This window comes from Dermacentor albipictus, chromosome 7 (genome assembly GCF_038994185.2).
Source record: "Dermacentor albipictus isolate Rhodes 1998 colony chromosome 7, USDA_Dalb.pri_finalv2, whole genome shotgun sequence".
NCBI lineage: Eukaryota > Metazoa > Arthropoda > Arachnida > Ixodida > Ixodidae > Dermacentor > Dermacentor albipictus.
This window is the reverse complement of record NC_091827.1, coordinates 79682284-79700950: the sequence shown is the minus strand read 5'-3', so window position 1 is coordinate 79700950 and position 18667 is coordinate 79682284. Positions and strand designations below refer to the sequence as shown.

Below are 18667 nucleotides of genomic sequence, written 5' to 3'. Positions count from 1 at the left end.
TGTACACGATTGTGTACAAAGCGCCGTGGTCGCTGCAGAAATGAAGAACGCTGAGAGTTGCTTTGATTTTCTTTCCAGGTTTTTTGGCCATTCGTCGTTCTTTCTACAATGAAAACAAGTATAAGAAAACCCAAAAGACAGCTGAAAGGCTTTTGGAGCTCATTGCTGATAAATGTTTCAGACGTTGGGGAAAGTGACGAAGAAGAAGCCACGTGCGAAACGACCGACGCCTGCGTTGCAGCTGCGTTCACCAACCTCACAGAAGAGGAAGATGCTGCTGTAGGGGAAACGCAAGCTGAAGAAGTGGACACAGAGTGTTTTTTCCTTTTGTGAACCTGGGTATCTGCAATTCTTGGCTGGACTACCACCATGACAATCAAACGCTGCCTGGAGCTAAACTCCTATATTTGATGAATTTTCGCTCGCTTGCAAGCTGCCGAAGCATTAATTAAGTCGGTACTACCCGAGAAAAATCGTGGAAGGCCTTCTCTTGCAGAGATCCAAGCACCACAACCAAAGATAGGGCAAAAAAGCAAGAATATCGCTTTCTTGCACCGACGCGCACTACGACTCCTTTGACCATTGGTCCGAATCCCGCGACCAGAAGGTGCGAATTAGGTGCAAGCTCGAGAAGTGCACACGAGGCACCCGGATATTCTGCATGAAATGCGCCGTGCAACTGTGCCTGACGAAAGAGAGAAATTGCTTCCTCGCATTCCACAAGTGAATTTTGTGACCACCGAGGCGCTGTGTACACAATTGTGTACGATGTTGCAAATAATAAAGTTTCATGATAACTTTCAAGAATTCGATGGTTTTGTGTTTCTTAGGTCCCAAAAAGAATGTTTATATATAAAAAGGTTTTCTTCTATGCATAATTGCAAGTGGCGCCTGAAAGGGTTAAACGGGGATAGCCAAGGAATTTTGTTTTCAGCCACCCACATATGTTTATAGAAGGCGAGATCACAAATTGAAAATATGTGTGTCTCCTATTAAAAGCGGTACTTTCCAATATTCTTTCTTTGTTCGCACTAGAAGAGATTGCAATATTCTACCACCTGACACTGCCTGTATTTGTTCAAATTATAATTTCTTCCATGCTTTATGAATGCAGTTTTGAGTGTTTGTTCATATGAGTTGTACCCTCCCTGCTCTAATGCCTGAGTGGCGAAGCAGGTACCAAATAAATAAGTAAATAAGTAAATGTCTCCCTAATTCACAAAATGGAGACTATTTTAACATTTGTTACGTAAGCTTACTATACTACGAAACATGAATTCACAGGTTACGTGCCTTTCTTTCTTCTGTAAGCTCGTAATCCTCAAAGCTTCATCGACACCATTCTACCCTGGTCTCGACACGATGATTCTTCAGTTGGCCAGACTTTATGTCATGCTAAAAAAGCCCGGTTACGAGCCCTGTTCCGGACTCTCTCCTCTCCCCACATTCGCGCCTGATGAATTTGTTGTGCTTTGTACGCCTGTCCAGAAAAATGGGCTTTACGCGAAATTTCTGTCACAATACACCAGCCCATACGTCATACGATACGTATGAGTCACAGGACGTACGTCATCGCAAGAGTGACTTCGAACAGTCATCATGCGCGTAAAACACAAGTCGTGCACGTCACGGGACTCAAACTGCATCACCATCTGGCTATGTAACTCGCTCGGAGAGCTTCATCTCCCACCCAAGAAACTGTCATGCTGCACGACATAGCTTTAGGAAGTGAATGTAGAGGTGTGCGCGAGGAGCTTGCCTTTGCCTGTTGACCTAACATGACTGTCCTGTCCCTTGCACTACGCTAGCCACCTATCATATTGTACGTAAATCGATCCCATCCTTAACAATATCATGAAAACCTACAATATAATTATGGTTGCACTTCAGTATGTAGGACTTGCAAATAGAAATGCTTCTGGAAAATGACCCCCAGAAATCATCAGAAAGGAGCGTTAAAGAGAGTAAACGAACCACAAACATTCCTCGTTGTCATAACCACTGCACAGCTGCAGTCATCGCTCATGAAGAGCAGATCCTCTTGAAAGTTGAATAGAGGACCTGAAAGTTAAAACATAGTTTATTGAAAAATAGAATGCGTTAAATACAATATTTGTTCACTGCTTTACTCATTTGATGAAGAGAACCTTCATTAGCTCCAAAATAGCATTGCTTCGTGGAGGCAGACTGATGTCATTTTATCGCTGGTGACGCTTCAAAATATGTACTTTCAAGTCACCCAGAATATGAGAGTGGCAATGCTTTTGTACGTGGAGCAATCGTGGAACGAAAACACCGCCATTTTGAGCGCTCAATAAGTATGATGTCGTCGTCGACCTATAAAAATGCGGTAGAAGGGGGTGACACGGTAATGTATAGAAAAAAAACGTTATAACTGTGACATCATTCCAGGCTGTTTACATTTATTGGGTGCTATGGAACCCGCCGTGGCTGCTCAGTGACTATGGTGTAGGACTGCTGAGCATGAGGTTGCGGGATCGAATCCCGCCACGGCGGCCGCATTTCGATGGGGCTGAAATGCGAAAGCACCCATGTACTTAGATTTATGTGCACGTTAATGAACCCCAGGTGGTCGAAATTTCCGGAGTCCTCCACTACGGTGTGCCTCATAATCGGAAAGTCGTTTTGGCAGGTAAAACCCCATAATTTAATTTTTTGGGGCACTATGCAGCAGGGAAAATGCAGAAGACTGTCACGTGTAGTGTCTAATAAACGAGAACTAGGATTTTGCTAGCGCGTGTAAGTATTTGGTGCGTGGAGAAGGAAGCCTCAATTCGGATCACTTTCGATAATTAATGTGTCAAAGACCACCGCGTCACCGTGCAAAAGTATAGCAGAACTACAGAACATACCTGAAGTCTTCACATCCATGTGCTTTTTTCGGCGCTGATCAAATATTCCTTGCAATAGCCTAGAAACCCTGCAAAAAATGCATCGCGAATATTCATTCATATATTATTCATGCTTACGTTATTATTACTTGCGGCCGCCATTGTAGCACGATCGTGTGAAGTTTACGGACATTCTTTCCATTATGTCCACCACGTCCACTAAACACCTTAAATGGGTGGGCCCAGATGTGCTGTATATCCATATTGGTTCGTTCGTAGAAAATAACTGCAACAAAAACGAAATAATTTCCATGAGAGCCATATTGACATGGAAAAAATTGGTTGGAATATGGCAATGCAATGCGTCGATACAATATAATCCCAGAGGTGCGGCCCCTGTCTGAATCTGCGTGACCCACCCAGGTTCACCCAACTTGACGATGCTCAAAGCAGCGTTAGCGCTGTGTTATAGTCATTTATGAAAGAAATGGAAGGATTTACGGCAACTTAGCAACCCGAAAATATCATCCTGTTGAAAGACGCAACTTGGAAAACCTAACAAATAAGCCCAATTTGCAGTTACAATTCGGTTTCTGTGCCTTAGGCTTGTGCCGAAGTTTGACTGTGATCAAACATTTTAAACAACGGGGCTGCATTCTCGGGAAGCAAGACATTCCTAAATTTACGAATCGTCAGACCAATTTTCGACGTCATGTCTTTGTATAACAAGACATTAGTGAAATGGGCCAGAGCCCATTGATGACATTTATTAGGAATCTAGTCCTAGTCAGATTGTCCGGCTTTCAGCTGTACATTGCAGGAGGAGCATAAGTTTGATCCCCAGATTTGTTTTTGTAGCTTTCTTCCGGTATCGCACTATTTGCTGTGCCTGGGTGGTGTAAAACGAACTCCTTCCTGCCACACGCCATTGCTTCGAAGCGTCGAGATCAAGCAAAAAAGAAAGAAAGTCTCGAAGCAGTGCCACCCTGTTGTAAAACATGCCCACTTACCGTCACCACCATTGGTAAAATCCGCTCGAGACCGACTGTTCATCACATAGTAGCAATTGGAGTATGTACTTTTTCTGGGGCGGGAGGCTAATATTGGAAGGTTCGAATATTAATACAAAGAGCTAATGCATTATACATATTTACTTTGTATTTAAAAATTGACTATTCGGCCGTTTGCGTATCGAAAGTAAGCAAATACTTTGGAACACAATGGTAAATTTGGCTTACTCTATTCCACATGCCGAACAATATGTATCGCACAATGTCAGTAGTAAAACAACGACACATTTTTTCTAAGCACCGCAGAGTCAAACAGGTTAGTGCATGCTTTGTTTTCGGTTTCACGGTGGAAGTGTGGCGCTAGATAGTACTCCTGCGGTTACATCTTGGAGACATACACGAAAATTCAGAAAAATGCCCGTGGAATCAGCCATTGCCGTAGAAGAACTTCCAGCACAATGCGTCCGTAATTACGGAGGTTGTAGGTTGAGCTACCACAGGCCGCAAGATGTCTTTCTGTCACTTTCATTTGCCTGTGCCTTATAATTTCCACCCACCGCTTAAGAAATACAACACAATTTTTTATGCTTTAATTTTCTTAATATGTGCCGGCTTAATGTGGCGGTTAACGAAAATCTGGAGCGTTGGTTTCCCGTGTTCTCTTCGACATGTTGACAAACACTTATGTTAGCTTCTTGTCTGCAAGTAAAGTTTTTGTTTTTGTTTTTGTTTAGTCTATTCATGTGGCCGTATTATGTTTTATGCTGCAATGAATGACCTTGTTGCCGTAAAGGGACCTTTATTGTTTCCAAGGCACAGAAATACTTTCCCTTGTTTCACAACCCATTGTTTTTAAACACCAAATTTTTTCTGCTAGTATCTGGTATCAAGGTCTAAAGTAGTCGATTCGCGCAGTTCTTTTATCAAAAACTTTAGTGATCTTGCGCTTCAAACTGTTTGTAATTGTATGTGCTAGTTGACAGACTATTTGTCACTAATTAGTATGAGCGTGTCGCCTAATGAACAGAAAAAAAATGTTCATGTTCTCAATATATGCGACGGACCAACAATATTCAATTTCATTCATTGAAGTTATTTGTTCGCCACTGTGAAAGGAGCCAAGAAGAAAAGCCGTTCCATTGCGGCTTGAGAAAAATCTTGGTCCCCTTGGCAATGAAAGCGACGAAGCAACACAGGCCAGAAGGGTAGAAAGAGAAGAATAATAACATAGCACTTTTACGAATAACACGGGGCAGTGTTAATTCTGCTGAAATAACACATTCGATACAGGTACATTTCTGATGAAACAGTGACAGAGTTTCTCGACAGGGTGTTTTGTTTATGAAATAGCTATGTCTTATGTATTAGGATCATCGGCAAGTGAGTTGATAAAACAACGCCTTCACTCTATGGAAGTTCAATTCTAGAACACCTATTTCTGCTTTGTTGTGTGCATGGAGCAGTCAAGGCAGGCTATTCCTGAAAATCGGCAATCCGTAAATAGCGCGACCATTTTGAGACATTCCCGTAATCAGGTTTTCTTGCAGTATGGGCACCGTTGCCTAATAATTCTAGGTTAGATATATCTAAAAACAGCAAACGATTTCTGTAATGCTGAGTTCATGCTCAGTTTATATTTGCGCAGGATTTTATCTGGGTAAATTTTAGTTACTGGGATGACCTTCAGCTTTTTGAAGATTTTCTCAGTTTAATGAAAGCTTGGCGGATCCCTAATGGTTCTTAAGATCGTCTTTTTTGCATTCCTAAAAAAACTTGTAAGGTTTTTCGCGGTCCTTGTGCCCCAAACTAAGTGTGAATAATTCAAGTAGGATTAAAGTAAGGCTTAGTAAATAGCAAATTTGGAGACATTGGCAAGACAATTTCGTTTAGGTACGCCGTAATGGAACATAATTTCTTCGAGGTGTGATTTACGTGACCATCCCACTTTCAACGTCTTCGAGAAGCGTGCTTCCTTGTGGTACCAAGAAGGCTTCCTCGGGGCACGCCTAAGACAGTTGCTTTTGTAGTAAATAGGTGCCTTACCTGGACAAACTCTTTCTTTTGAAAGCGATAACTAATAAGGTATTGTGTGAGTGACCTCGAGTACCAAAATGGTGCAGTTTATCAAAAAAATACAGTGAATAATGTTATTGAACGCTTGAGTAAAGTCAACAAGAATGCCCAGTGGAATGTTCTCCTCTTAAGTAGTCCAAAATATATTCTGTTGGATAAAAAAGTGCCAGTTCTGTAGACCAATGTTTTTTGAAGCAGTACTGCGATTTTGTGATTATGGAATACTTATCGCTAAGGGGTGAAATTTCTTGGCAAAGAATTTTTCCGAATCTATGGAAAATACGGGCAGTATTGAAATCGAACGCTTCTTCGATCCTTGTTGGCTATCGCCATTTTTTTACAGAGTGGAATCGCTCAAGTCACTTGTACTTTCTACGTATAAACGGCCGTTTATAGACAAACGTTGAATACGTACGTTGGTATGAGTCTGACAAAATCAATGACATATGTCACCGGTCTAATCTCTAGATAATCGGCATCACAGCTGTGGGACTTGTTTAAACTTGCGAACACAAAGCGAAGGTCTTGTTCTTGGTTCTAAGAAAAGAGTATTCTTATGAGCTGTACCAAAAAATATTTCTTTTTTCTGAATGGGCTGCAATTACATTTCTGCTAACAAAGAATTCGTTAATGGCTTTACCATTGCATAAATGCGAATCGGCCTAGTTGGAAGAGATTCATTTTTAAAAACCCGCTGTGTGCAAAAGAAACAGGGACGAAGAAAAGGAGCAACAGAAGGACGAGCGCTTTCTAACAACTGGTCTTATTTGAGAGAGAGGGAGAGAGCGAGGGAGAGAAAACATTTAGTTGTAATGAGATTGGGTTACTTCCTCCTTGCGTGGAGCCCATAGTTCAGGGCGCCATTGACTCGCGGCACACCGCGTGTCCGCCGGATCAGCTGTCGCTGCTCGTGTGGGTCTTAGATGGTCAGCGCAGCCTCGCAGGAGAAAGGTGAAGGAATATGGCGCTTTGCTCCACAATAGAGGCAGTATGAGAGATATTCGGTGGATTGGAAGAATGAACCTTTATTTGAAGCAGTGACTTGTCAGTCGAGGTGGGAGGGTCCCTTATTTCGAGACCCCTCTGGCCTGGATCGGCCGTGCGGGCCCGGGTGACGAATTCGGGCTGGTCGACCAGGTGTGGCTTGGAGATCACAGCCTCCCACCTTTCGGCGAGGTCGTTTGGGTTTGCGTCCGTGTCTGTGATGCTCGCTCGGTTGTTCTTGTATTGCAGTAGGAGGTGCGCCAGGTTGTCTGGCATGTTGCAGTACAGCATCATTGCACGTATAGCATCGGGTGGAAATGCTGCAGTAAGCTTCCGTAGGTAAAGGTATGGTCATGAAGTCGTATCAAATGAGCAAGCTGTGCCACGGTGTTGTGTAACCTGGGCAGTGTGGCGGAGCCGGACCCGTCCTTGTGTATACGTACTCCGATGATTCGAAGTGAGTCGACCTTCGGTATCGGGACTCCCTGAAAACGGGCTTGTGTGTCCGGGGGCCGGCCCCGTGTGCGTGCCCCGAGTACCAACAGCTCGGATTTATCCAGGGCACAGTGGAGGCAGCAGGTATTGAGGCAGCGTTCGATGATGTTGACCACCTCCTGAAGACGGCCCGTCTTCAGGAGGCGCCCGTGCTCGCCCCTCTCGTCCACAGTGTGGTATCATCTGCATATAGGGCATGGAATATCCCTGGGGCGGTGTTTAGGAGGCGCGGAAGTTTGAGCATGGCCACGCTGAAGAGGAGTGGTGAGACTACCGAACCTTGTGGCGCACGACTGTTAGGTAGGTGAAATGTCTTGCTCCGGAGGTTGCCAAACCCCTCCGTGACCGTACGGTTGGTGAGGGAAGCGCGCATGTAGGCGTATATTTTGGCACCGCAGCCAATATCTTAAAAGTTACGGATAATGGCTTCATGGAGCATGTTATCAAAGGCGCCGTTTACCTCTAGAGCTAGAATGGAAGACTTGCTGTATTTGCTCAAATGGCCAAGAATATCTTCCTTCAGCTCGAAGAGAACGTCTTGAGTGGAGAACATCTGCCAGAAGCCGAACGTGGTGCGCGGATAGCGATGGTTTTCCTCCAGATGTGTGGTGAGCCGCTCATTGACCCTGCGTTCATTTTCTCGGTGCAGGACGTAAGGGAAATGAGGCAGAGATTTTCGATGGGCATCGGTATGTGTGGCTTTGGTACCATGGTTACCTCCCAGTATTTCCAGGCTGTTGGTAGCTCGCCCTTAATCCAGCAACCGTTATTGTACCGAAGGAGAGCTGTCAACGCGCGAGGGGGGTGAAGGTAAAAGAGGCCGGGAAACGAATTAGCTTGAAGCTGTCACCACGCGACGCCATCTTCTCGGTTAAGGGAATTATGGGGTGGAGGCAAGTGTCTCCTGGTATCTCTGTAATATTGGAGAGTTTCAGTGCAGTTCAGTGGTTCTGTCGGTGCGTCGTCTGGGTTGGACAGCTCTTCTAATGGAGGTCGGCTAGCGAGCTCTCGGGCTAATTAGCGCATTCATTGCCATGGAGAGAGGCGTGTCCAGTTCTCCACACGATAGGCGCCCCGTGTAATGCTGTGGGGTGTAGTTATGTAAGGATGCGGTGTGTTTGTGTAGGGTGTCACCCTCCCTTCTGCCAAAGTCCGGCAGGCAGTCTTTGAATCAGGGACCACTGTGATAGGTCCATGCGGTGCCGGCATGGTTGAAGCGTGTACGTGTAATGCTGTGGGGTGTGGTGATGTAAGGATGCGGTGTGTGTGTGTAGGGTGTCATCCTCCCTTCTGCCAAAGTCCGGCAGGCAGTCTGTGAATCAGTGACCACTGTGATAGGTCCATGCGGTGCCGGCATGGCTGAAGCGTGTACAATGGCTAGGGTGAAAGCAGCCTCTCCCACCGTGTCGATGTCCAGTGTTGAGCGTGGATGAAGCCCTCACAATGTCTGCACTATCTACTACAAATAGACATAGGACAGGTTTCTGTGGCTAGCGGGCCACATCGGTGTATAGGACCGTTGTGTTCGATGTGTCATCGCCAAAGAGTCGAGCGAGGGCTTGCACTCTTGCCTTTCTTCGGCCTTTATGATGGTCAGGGTGCACATTTCATGCAATTGGGGCCACGTGAATTTCGTTTCGAATGCTAAGTGCAAGAAGTGTGCTGTTTTCCTGCTATGGTTTTCTTGGTGTTTGGTATCCTAGCCCGGATAGAATGTGACACCCTTGCATCGTTTGTTGCAGACGTTGCAACTGGCTGTTAAGATGACCTTCCACTACTTAGCGGATGGTGTTGTGCACCCCAAGTCGTAGTAGGAGCTGCGTAGACGCACGTTGGGGTAGTCCCAGCGCTGCCTTTAGTGCTGGACGGAGGAGGCTGTCCGTCTGGTGCATCTCAGTCTGGGTCATATTCTGATTGGGGAGCTGGTAGGTTATTCGGCTAATTATGAGGGCTTGTACAATTCAGGGTTGATCTTTTTCTTGGAGTCCATGTCGGCTCTTTGTAATGCGCTTTATCATGTGCGCTACTTGGGTAGGTTGTTGGCGGAGCATATGTATGGTATGTGTGGCCTTCCCGTTGTGTTTTATGTGAAGGCTTAGTACACGTCTGTCTACCCTTCGAATAACGTTGCCATTGAGATGCACTGTGATGGCTTGTGGAATATCGGCCTTATTGCAGTTTTGAATACAAGCAGGAGCTCCAACTTCTCAGCTGCGCAGGTGAGTCCTCCGGCTGTTGCATACTATTGTACTATGTTTACTGCTTCCTGCATGCATCTCGAATGAGGCCGTCTGACCCTCTGGTCACCCAGATTGTAGCATCATCGGCGTACAGGGCGTGCTGCACGTTCGGAAGTTTGTCTAGGAGTGGTGGTAGCTTTGCCATCGCCACGTTGAATAGGGTGGGTGAGAGAATCGAAGCCTGGAGAGTTCCTCTTCCAGAAAGTTTTATAGAACCATCTTCTTAGATACCCGCAGATCTGCGCCATTCAGTGAACAGAACACGCCGATAGGGCGTATAACAACACTTTAGATAAAATGCCGCGGAGCAGCGCCACCGCGTCAACCGAACGCATTTTCATCTTAAGTGCTTGTTTTACATGCTTAGCTGCTTTTATGTTGAACGGTTGCGCTGACCCGTTGCATTTTATCAAAAATGTTGTTATATGCGCTATCGGTGTGTTCAGTTGACTGAATTGCGCAGATCCGTGGGTATGCAAGCAGATGGTTCTTCGAAAATAAAACAAATATTAGAAAGGCCTCATACTTGTGTTGTTCCATTTCATCATTTGTTGGTTTTGGGCGCATCGTGCTATGCAATAAATTTACCATTGCGTCACCTCTCAGCGTTTCTCCTTCACGTATAATCTCTACTGCAGAATCCTCCTACTCACGTCCTGTAAGAGCGTTCATTTTATTCCACAATTTATTCGCACCACCCAAACACGTAGACAAGAAACAAAAATAATAGGCATTCCTGCACTTTTTCATTTCTCCGTTTGTGACATTATGGATACGGTGAAAAGCAAAAAGGTCCGCTTCATTACAGGAATACCTTAATTTCTTGAAATATCCATACTGTCTGGGATTTGTTTTCTGGAGTTCGCATGTCACCCAAGGTTTTTATATATATATTTTTTCTTTTTACTGGAAGCATGAAATGCTTCTCGTAGATCGATAAGAAATGATCCATGAACATTTTATACCCACCGTTTGCATCAGTAATATTTCGAATGCAGTACTCCTTACAGCTTCTAACTTCCAACGAAAAAAGTCTAATAAATTGTATGAATTAAACTAGTAAGTTATCACACGGTTCTAAGCTTCTATAATGCGGTTAATGTCTGCCTTACAGTATATTGCCATATGGCCGTTAATGTAACAGGTTAAATTAGCTGTAGTGATATTGCCTGGGCCATAATTAGCTAGGAACAAATTTATGATATTTTCGCAAGTAAGTGTCACTCGAGTCACTCTATTTTCTAAGGCTTGAGCATGCATTTCTGCTTAAGAACATGTTCAAATTAAAATTTTTTGGCGATAATGCAAACCACATCAATAATATTATCGCCACCAATAATTACACGGTAACTATTTCCATTTACAAATCTTAACCAGTTGTCTAAGGATGCAAAACAGGCGGACACATTGCGATATGGCGGACGGGCAAATGATGCGATCATGACATTCTTGGGCTCTGCGCACAGAATTTCCTAAATATCTGTAAGAACTGAAAATTGAACGAGTAACCGAGCTTTGAAAAATGCTTTCTCCGCGAAGAGATACGCCCCCACCTCGGCATTTGGTTCATCAAACATGAAATGTTTTCTTGTTAGGAGGATAAAAGACGTCCATTTCGCCAGACCACCATGTCTCAGTGGACATAACCACATTAAAGCAGTTCTTTAATCTGTAAAATAGGGACTTCAATTGAGCAGTTTTCTTTCCTTACGACAGGTCGTTTAAATGAAACCAACAGAGGAGGTCATTTCTGTTTTTATATTCATAAGTTAGTTCTTCCAATGATATATATTCCAAGTGTTCCATTGCACTTACAATTCAGACTGCCCGGGCGCAAGGCGAAACAATCTCAACTGACCAGGAGCGAGAGATCGTTTTCAGTTCTAAATTCTCAAGTCGAGACCCCCTCCCTTTTGAGCACCAGGACTTTCGCACTTGAGTGCCAGGCAAAGTCTAGCTATGGGACTTCACCAAACTCGAGCGTTTCGTACGGTTTTCTGTGATATGTACGTGTTTCCTTGGTTTTTCTCAGAGATTTCCTTTTTTCAACATTGTAGGTCTAAGGTCCTGGCGTACAAATCTTATGACCACACCTTTTGTTTTCCGGGGTTTTGCGGGCAGCCTGTATATCTCGCCGATTTATTTTCTATATTCGAAACATTCTTTCCACGTTTCGGGCGCTTTGCGGTAGGGAGCTTCCTGTGTGGGCTAGGTTAACTAAAAAATAAACCTGTCCAATGTGGGAATCGTACATTCACCATTCAGCTCAGTAGATGGCTACTCTGTCCAATGAGCTATGCTGATTTTCGTTATTACATTAGTCGATGCTTTTCTTTTTTCTCAACCAAGCCAGCCAGTTCTTTGAAACATACTGCGTGCAGCCTGTGTCACATGGTAGTCTTCATTTTTTGTGACAGCTCGTGATTTTTGCTGCTATCGTCACCCACACGCACGTTCACGACAAAAACAAAGCTACTCAATTTAGAGGAATACATTGGTCCACCGTGCCTCGTTTGGTGGAACTCCAAACAATCCTGCGCAGTCAGATACATACACAGTGCTACGCACTACATAGCATCCAACATTCAGTCGGATCTGCAGAATTCTTTATACTAACGCTATTTCGTAGCACTTCCACAAGATGGCTAGTGAATAGGTGCTGAAAGAATTGCCATATCTAGAGAATTTTACTTTAAAAAACTTACTCCTTACACGTTTCTGTGGGAATAATAGGTGTTACCGCAAAAAGCAGACAATGAAACCTTACCCGAGATAGCCAACATTATCAAGAGCGACCTGCACACAAGAAACAGCAGGGAAACCAAATGGCTGCAGAAGTATTGCAGCTACATGCGCGAACACGCATCGGGAATACAATGGAGCTTCTTGTGAAATTCATCTACACCTGCGTCCATATGCACAATTGTGGTCGTTGCTGTTACGTGGATACGATGTCGCGTTGGGATCCATCTGGGACCTCCAATAAGCGACAAATAATGGTGCTGATGTCTTCGCACCTCTATAATGTGTTTTGCGTAGATTACAGAAATTAGTGCTCAGTTGAAATATACAAGAAAATCTTATTGCTCACACTTCTCAAAGACCAGTCATGACGAATTTAGCTTTGTGACCAATTCAGCAATGCTGCCGTCACATTAGGGAAAGATGCAAGGTTCTTCCTCCCTTTCGAGTGTGCGGGCGCTACTTCTCAACTTGTGCGTCCACGACAAATCCATACCCAGAGGCATCATACGCGATACTGACAATGAAGTTACGGTAAAATGGAATAGCAGGTTGCAAGTTGTCAGCAGTGATTTCACCTTTTCAATAGCTTTTTCGCTCCGGAACTGGAATAGAGTGTTGACTCAAAATAATGTCAGTTTAGTGTCAGTGGCGGCTGGAAATGCTGAATGAACTTGAAGAAGAGCTCAATGCCTTTCTTGAAAAAAGCTCTGTAGCTTTGTTAAAGTCACTCTCGTTAAACCTCTTTCGTGCTGATGCATACTCTGTCGAATTGAAGAATGTTTACAATTTCATTAGCGGGCATAAACAGGTTATGTATTATCCTGTGCATGTCGTTTCTGCACTTAAGGTGCCTTTCGCGCATAGATGGCGAAAAGCTTAGTTTCTCTATAAGCTAAACGGACTCATGAACTTAGATTATAGAAGCACATTTGTTGTGTAGCCGTAGTTGCTTTATAAACTGATAAATACGAAGAGTGATGCGTCTACCTGAACGTCACTGCACGGTGTAGTAGAGGCGTGCTTGGGGGCCCATGGGAGACAGAGTGGTGCTTTTACACAAAACATGCAGAAAATTCCAGCACATCAGTCACCAACGTATCTGACACCACGACGCATCTCTCAATTCCAGTTCTGCAATTCAGAGTAGTAGAAGAGTACGCCCACGAGGACTTTACTACGCAAATGCTTGCGTAGATTTATTGATACATTTCTTTTGCCAAGCTACTACATACCTTCCCATAATAGTATAGTAGGACATTACCTGCTGTTCCATGAAGCCAAATCCATTATTGCCGCTCTCCTCTAGACATACGACCCTTGACGCCACAAGCACTCCATGTACTACTCGTTTCGCAGATTGCTGTCACCACCAATCTGTGAAATATTGTCGATTCTTCAAGACTGCTGTTGTTACTGGCCTGTGTGATGAACAATTTGCGTCACGCCACCAAAGCCACGATGAAGGTCTCGCCGTTTCAAATAAGCTGAGCAACCGGTGACCGTTTAAAAACACCTAGGAAGGCCCAACGGCGTAAAGAACTGAGCCTTTATCGCATTCTCGCCTCCTTCCCCAAGATGCGCGTGAAGCAACTGATGTATGTGAGGGCTCGCCAGTGCTAGCATTTCTCCGTGAGTGACAGGGTTCAGCTTCGTGGCGCGTTCTCTCCTTCTCCTCCTCGGCGTGGCAGACGCCGGTGGGGTCTGTGTGCGTGTGAGCACGTCAGTACCTTTCCCTCTGCTGTGCCAATGGCGGCTACAAATTCCGTTGAACTGACTTCCATGTATCGAGGTGCTGCCGCAAGCCGGAAGGGCGTTCTCTTCCTCCTCCTCTTGGGCGAGGAGGTTCCCAAGAAGCCTAAAAGATTCCTCCGCCAACGCACTTCCACCTTCAGCACAAGCTAGAGCATGAATGTCATACCCAAAATCTATCAAATTTGAGCAAGACAGTCCTACATTTCAACATTCTTGCGTTCGAAAAGAATGAGTCTTGCCATCTCATATCACCAACTTCCCAATAAGTGGGTGTGCTTCAAATCGTCTCGAACTCCCATAGTGTCTCGGCACGTGCGCTTCTGCATATTTTACCTGGCCGCAGCGCTCATGTGCCTCGGACAGTAACAACAAATGGTCGACTATTTCACCAAAGTTTTGATGTCAGAAGGAGCGCCCAGACGCCTTTCCAAATCTGTAGGATCCCATGTAAGACCTGTATAAAAACGGAGCGCCATGTCGTGGTAGATCTCTCCTCGGTATTAAAAAAAACGTGGGTTTCCGGGTGTGACAGGATTGGAGCCAGGTACCTCTAGCAGACGATACGGACGCTCCACTATTTCACCACCACGGCGATTTAAGAGAGTCTGGTGATCTCGTGCCTCCAGCCTCCCTAGAGGTAGGTGTGCTTTCAAGAGTATGGGACTCCAGTAGCCGCCGAGAACCGGGCCGGAAGCGCGCACGCATTTTGTCAGTAAGTATTCCGCGCCAGTACATGTATTGTTTCTACAGCCATGGTGGATATTTGACTAGTTCACCAAAGCTGTGTTGGCAGATCGGGCGTCCAGAGAAATTAGCAAATTTCCATAAGGTATGAGTTTTAGGGGAGGAGCCATAATAACTACCGAACGTCAGGTCTAGACCCTTCTCTGCAGATTAGGTAAAAATTGCCGGCTTTGATAAAGCACCAGGGGTGCTATAACGCAAAGCTAATCAACATTTTTCTATTCGAATTCTGCAATCAGCCCTCCCTGATTGGTGAAAAACTACTTTTGACCAGCCCCTCTTCAATTATTCGAGATGTGGCGTCACGATATCCACGATAGGTACCCATCAGTTATGACATATGTACAGTGAGTACACATGTCATAAGAGTACCACATAAAAAGAAATATTTCTGATTCGATGCTTTTCGCAATTAGCCTTCTGCTATTTGTCAAAAGTTTTCGGGTTACACCCACTTCCCCTGTCTGTCACGCGACGTCACACAACCGCGAAAACGCGCCGCGTGAAAGTAACGTGTACGCCATCAAGATGCATCGATTTGCCGCACAAAACTGATTTTTTTCTGAACAGCGGGAGATTGCTCCAGATGGCTGCTGCCGATCACTCAGGCACTGGCTGATCGCACCTTCCGGGGAGCATGACTTTATTTGTGTACAATAAAACTTTTTGCGTGGCTCTGTAACGTTTTCAAGCACTTTCGGCTGCACGTTTAATGCCTCGTTCTCCCAACTCTTCTTTGCTGGGGATCCGTTTCCGCGTCATTCTTAAGCTTCCATTGCATGCCGCCACGATTTTCGACCAGCCATCGCCAGCTAAGTAAGGGAAAGTGGACCGATCACAGACGCCGTTACCACCCTCTTCATCCTTATCTGTATGAAGTGCGCTGGCTCGGCACGAATGGCTCAACAAAAAATTTTAAGGGATAGCATTGCGCATTCTGTGAGCTGTGCTTGAATAATATATTGATAAAAATGCAACTTGCACAATTCATATAGATGCCATATGTACTCTTGCTTAGAACTGAAGCTCAATGTTACACCGGCACAAACTTAAAGGCAGGCCACGTGCATTCGAGTGCCAGCTGATGTTTGATTACGTCGAGATATCCTAAGCAGTGGCACCAAAGGGGAGAATGAAATGGTGGTTTAGAATATAATAGCTGATTGCAAAGGAACCAACTTGCGGAACAAAACATCTGCTAAGGTAAACTTGGTCAGGTTACTAAGGGGGTACCTTCATCCCTATATTGGGCAAAGGCACAACGCAGCTATTAGGTTTATGCGAATAAGATAGGTAGTCCACTGCCATATGGAGCCAATAACCTCTATTACATGTTATGAGGCGAAGTGTACTAGCATTAGAAAGAAGTGCTGAATTTACTGTAGAACTGTAAAAAACATTCTTTTTAGCCGCACATTTTCGGATTACAGTGAAGGTGCGAATCCATACAGCAGAAAAACTGCGAGTAAAAAATAGATCACTATTTTTTGGTGAACTTGTAAAAAGGGACATTCAAACCACCACCATTGCCAGGGGCGCATTCTTTGGTCGTTGAAATTTGATATGCGAGGTTGAAGTCATAGTGCCCGACTCCCAACAGGCGTGCCGCAACTTAGCTACCGGCACAATTCATACCACTACGCTCCGGATCATCAATCAAAAGCCGCAACGAGATCAGTCATGATCGTCTGGGCGCCAGCTCATCAAGGCATTCCTGGCAACGAAGTAACGAGGTCGCCAACCACGTGGCTCGAGATTTGAGCCACCGAGCCGACGCTGAAGAATCTGAACCCGAGCGCATGCACCCTCTAGTCTCGTACCAAGACATCACAAAACACTACAAGCTAACCCGCAGAACATATGCACCCCCGCACAAGTCACTACCTATAGAGCAGGAATGATTCCTCCGAGCTCGACAGGTTAATACATTCCCCCACCCAACCAGAAATCACCTCATAGCCCCTACACAATTCTCTCCGCAATGCCGCTTCTGCGCAGAACCCAGGTCCCTCAGGGACATAGTAGGGGGTTACAGAGCGGCACCATTAAATCCTCCAAACCCTTATCCCACTAACGAGCTTTGGGAGAGAGCCTTGGCCAGCTCCGACCTCGAGGATCAGCAACGGCTGAGTGCGAGGGCCCAGGACGCGGCCCGAGCTCAAGTCATTCGGGAATGAGGACGCCTCTCCAAAGCTGCATTCACCGAATAAAAATGTTTATTCTCTTTCTCTCTGTGTCTGGTGCGTCGGTTGTTGACGCCTTTCTCATCGAACGTTCGAGAAAATTTGCTGCTGCGCACTTACGTTGTAGAATGTACACGGCTGCTTAAGGTTTGCATGCAATGGGTTTACAGACAAGAATTTTTTGCCATCAAATCGGCGATGACATTCCAGAAGTTTCAGGCATGTTGGCGCGTCTTGGGACCCGTTGTAACTGTGGTTAGCCGCTGAAAAGTGGTCCTCGGAATATGAGAAACAATGTGGGCGTGCCAACGTGTAATCGTTTCCAATTTATCTAAGCTACTTTGTGAACTCTGCCAATTTTAGGGCACCTGATAATTGCAAAGTATATCGCGTATTGAGCGACTCATATTAAATATTGGTATTATGCTTGCCTAATGTGGAAAGGCGTGGTGCACTCTTTTTAAACGACATAATTGCATATTCATGGTCATTAATATTTGACATTCATAACTACCGCTTGAGGCATTGCAGATGACGTTCCTTTTTCTTGTTATGCTCGATTGCGTAAAATGACGATGTTGCTGGAAAATAAGTCGGTCTGCGAGCCTTCATGCCCCTGTATTTCTCAATTTTTCCGATATATCCAGACATAGCGTGGTGTTGTTTTGCTGCTTAATTATAGAGATGAGCTGGCGAATATTGGACCGCAAACCTACTTATTGGTCAGGTGCCCTAAGATTGGCAGTGTTCGAAAAGTAGCTTAGATTATTTCCAAACAAACAGATGCTCACACGCCACCAGTCTTTCTTCTACTGCTAAATGGGCATATTAATGCAGTGTTCCCACTTTCACCGCCGGAACAACGCAGTATTTGTTTTTCCTCTGGGTACATTCTTGTGGGGAGTGTTTTTGCAATGACATTGATAATATTGGCATCAGAACTTGTGCATTACTATTTAAACGAGATGCCTATATTGCAACGCATGTGCGCTTTCAGAGTAAGCAAATTACCTTTCGGATGCTGGCGGCCCTTCTTCCACAACCCCAGCAGTTGCATTTTAACACAGTGAAACAAGCAGCGCACAGAAGAGCCGTAAAAAGCAGCTTTCCCGCCATGTCTTTCCTATGAGAATAACCTGCTGGATGACGCTGAACATAAAACTCCCGCAACCTAAGCTTAAGAATAAGAGCTTTGTAAAAGACAATGGGCATGAAGGTTGGCAAGAGCATTCGCAGGTGAACAGTGCCGCAGTGACTTATCATACTGTCGCTGCATACGTATTGGCATGCTATTCTTTATTTGACAGTGATAAAATTCAGCTACTGTAGCTTTAAAACACTGTATGCATGGGTTCCGATTTCCGAGGCGGAATGCTAAACCTAATTGAGGCACTGATACTCAGAAATGTTCTTCAATTGACCCTTGTACTTCACCTACGCCCACTAAGGTTAGCCTTGCGATACTTGCTGTAGTGAATATAGAGCGAGTACATTCTGAAACGCCTTGTTTGATATTACTTGCATATTATCAGCAGCGAGCAGTCTTTTTTGTGTCCACTACAGCACGATGTCCTCTCCCTGCGATCTCC

The 18667-nt window shown here is 44.9% G+C and overlaps 1 protein-coding gene across 3 annotated transcripts in view; it reads right to left on the bottom strand.

The window, feature by feature from the left end:
* Positions 1–18218, bottom strand: part of LOC135898994 (uncharacterized) — a 34845-nt gene extending 16627 nt beyond the window's left edge. For all 3 annotated transcript variants that reach the window (XM_070521331.1, XM_070521333.1, XM_070521330.1), the window contains exons 1-4: positions 18090–18218; positions 3002–3138; positions 2874–2941; positions 1975–2061 (exon numbers count right to left, since the gene is read on the bottom strand). In XM_070521331.1, the coding sequence (XP_070377432.1) occupies positions 1975–2061; positions 2874–2941; positions 3002–3138; positions 18090–18194 (397 nt within the window). In that variant the 5' untranslated portion in view covers positions 18195–18218. The remainder of the gene's footprint in view (positions 1–1974; positions 2062–2873; positions 2942–3001; positions 3139–18089) is intronic.
* Between the last annotated feature and the right edge of the window lie 449 nt (positions 18219–18667).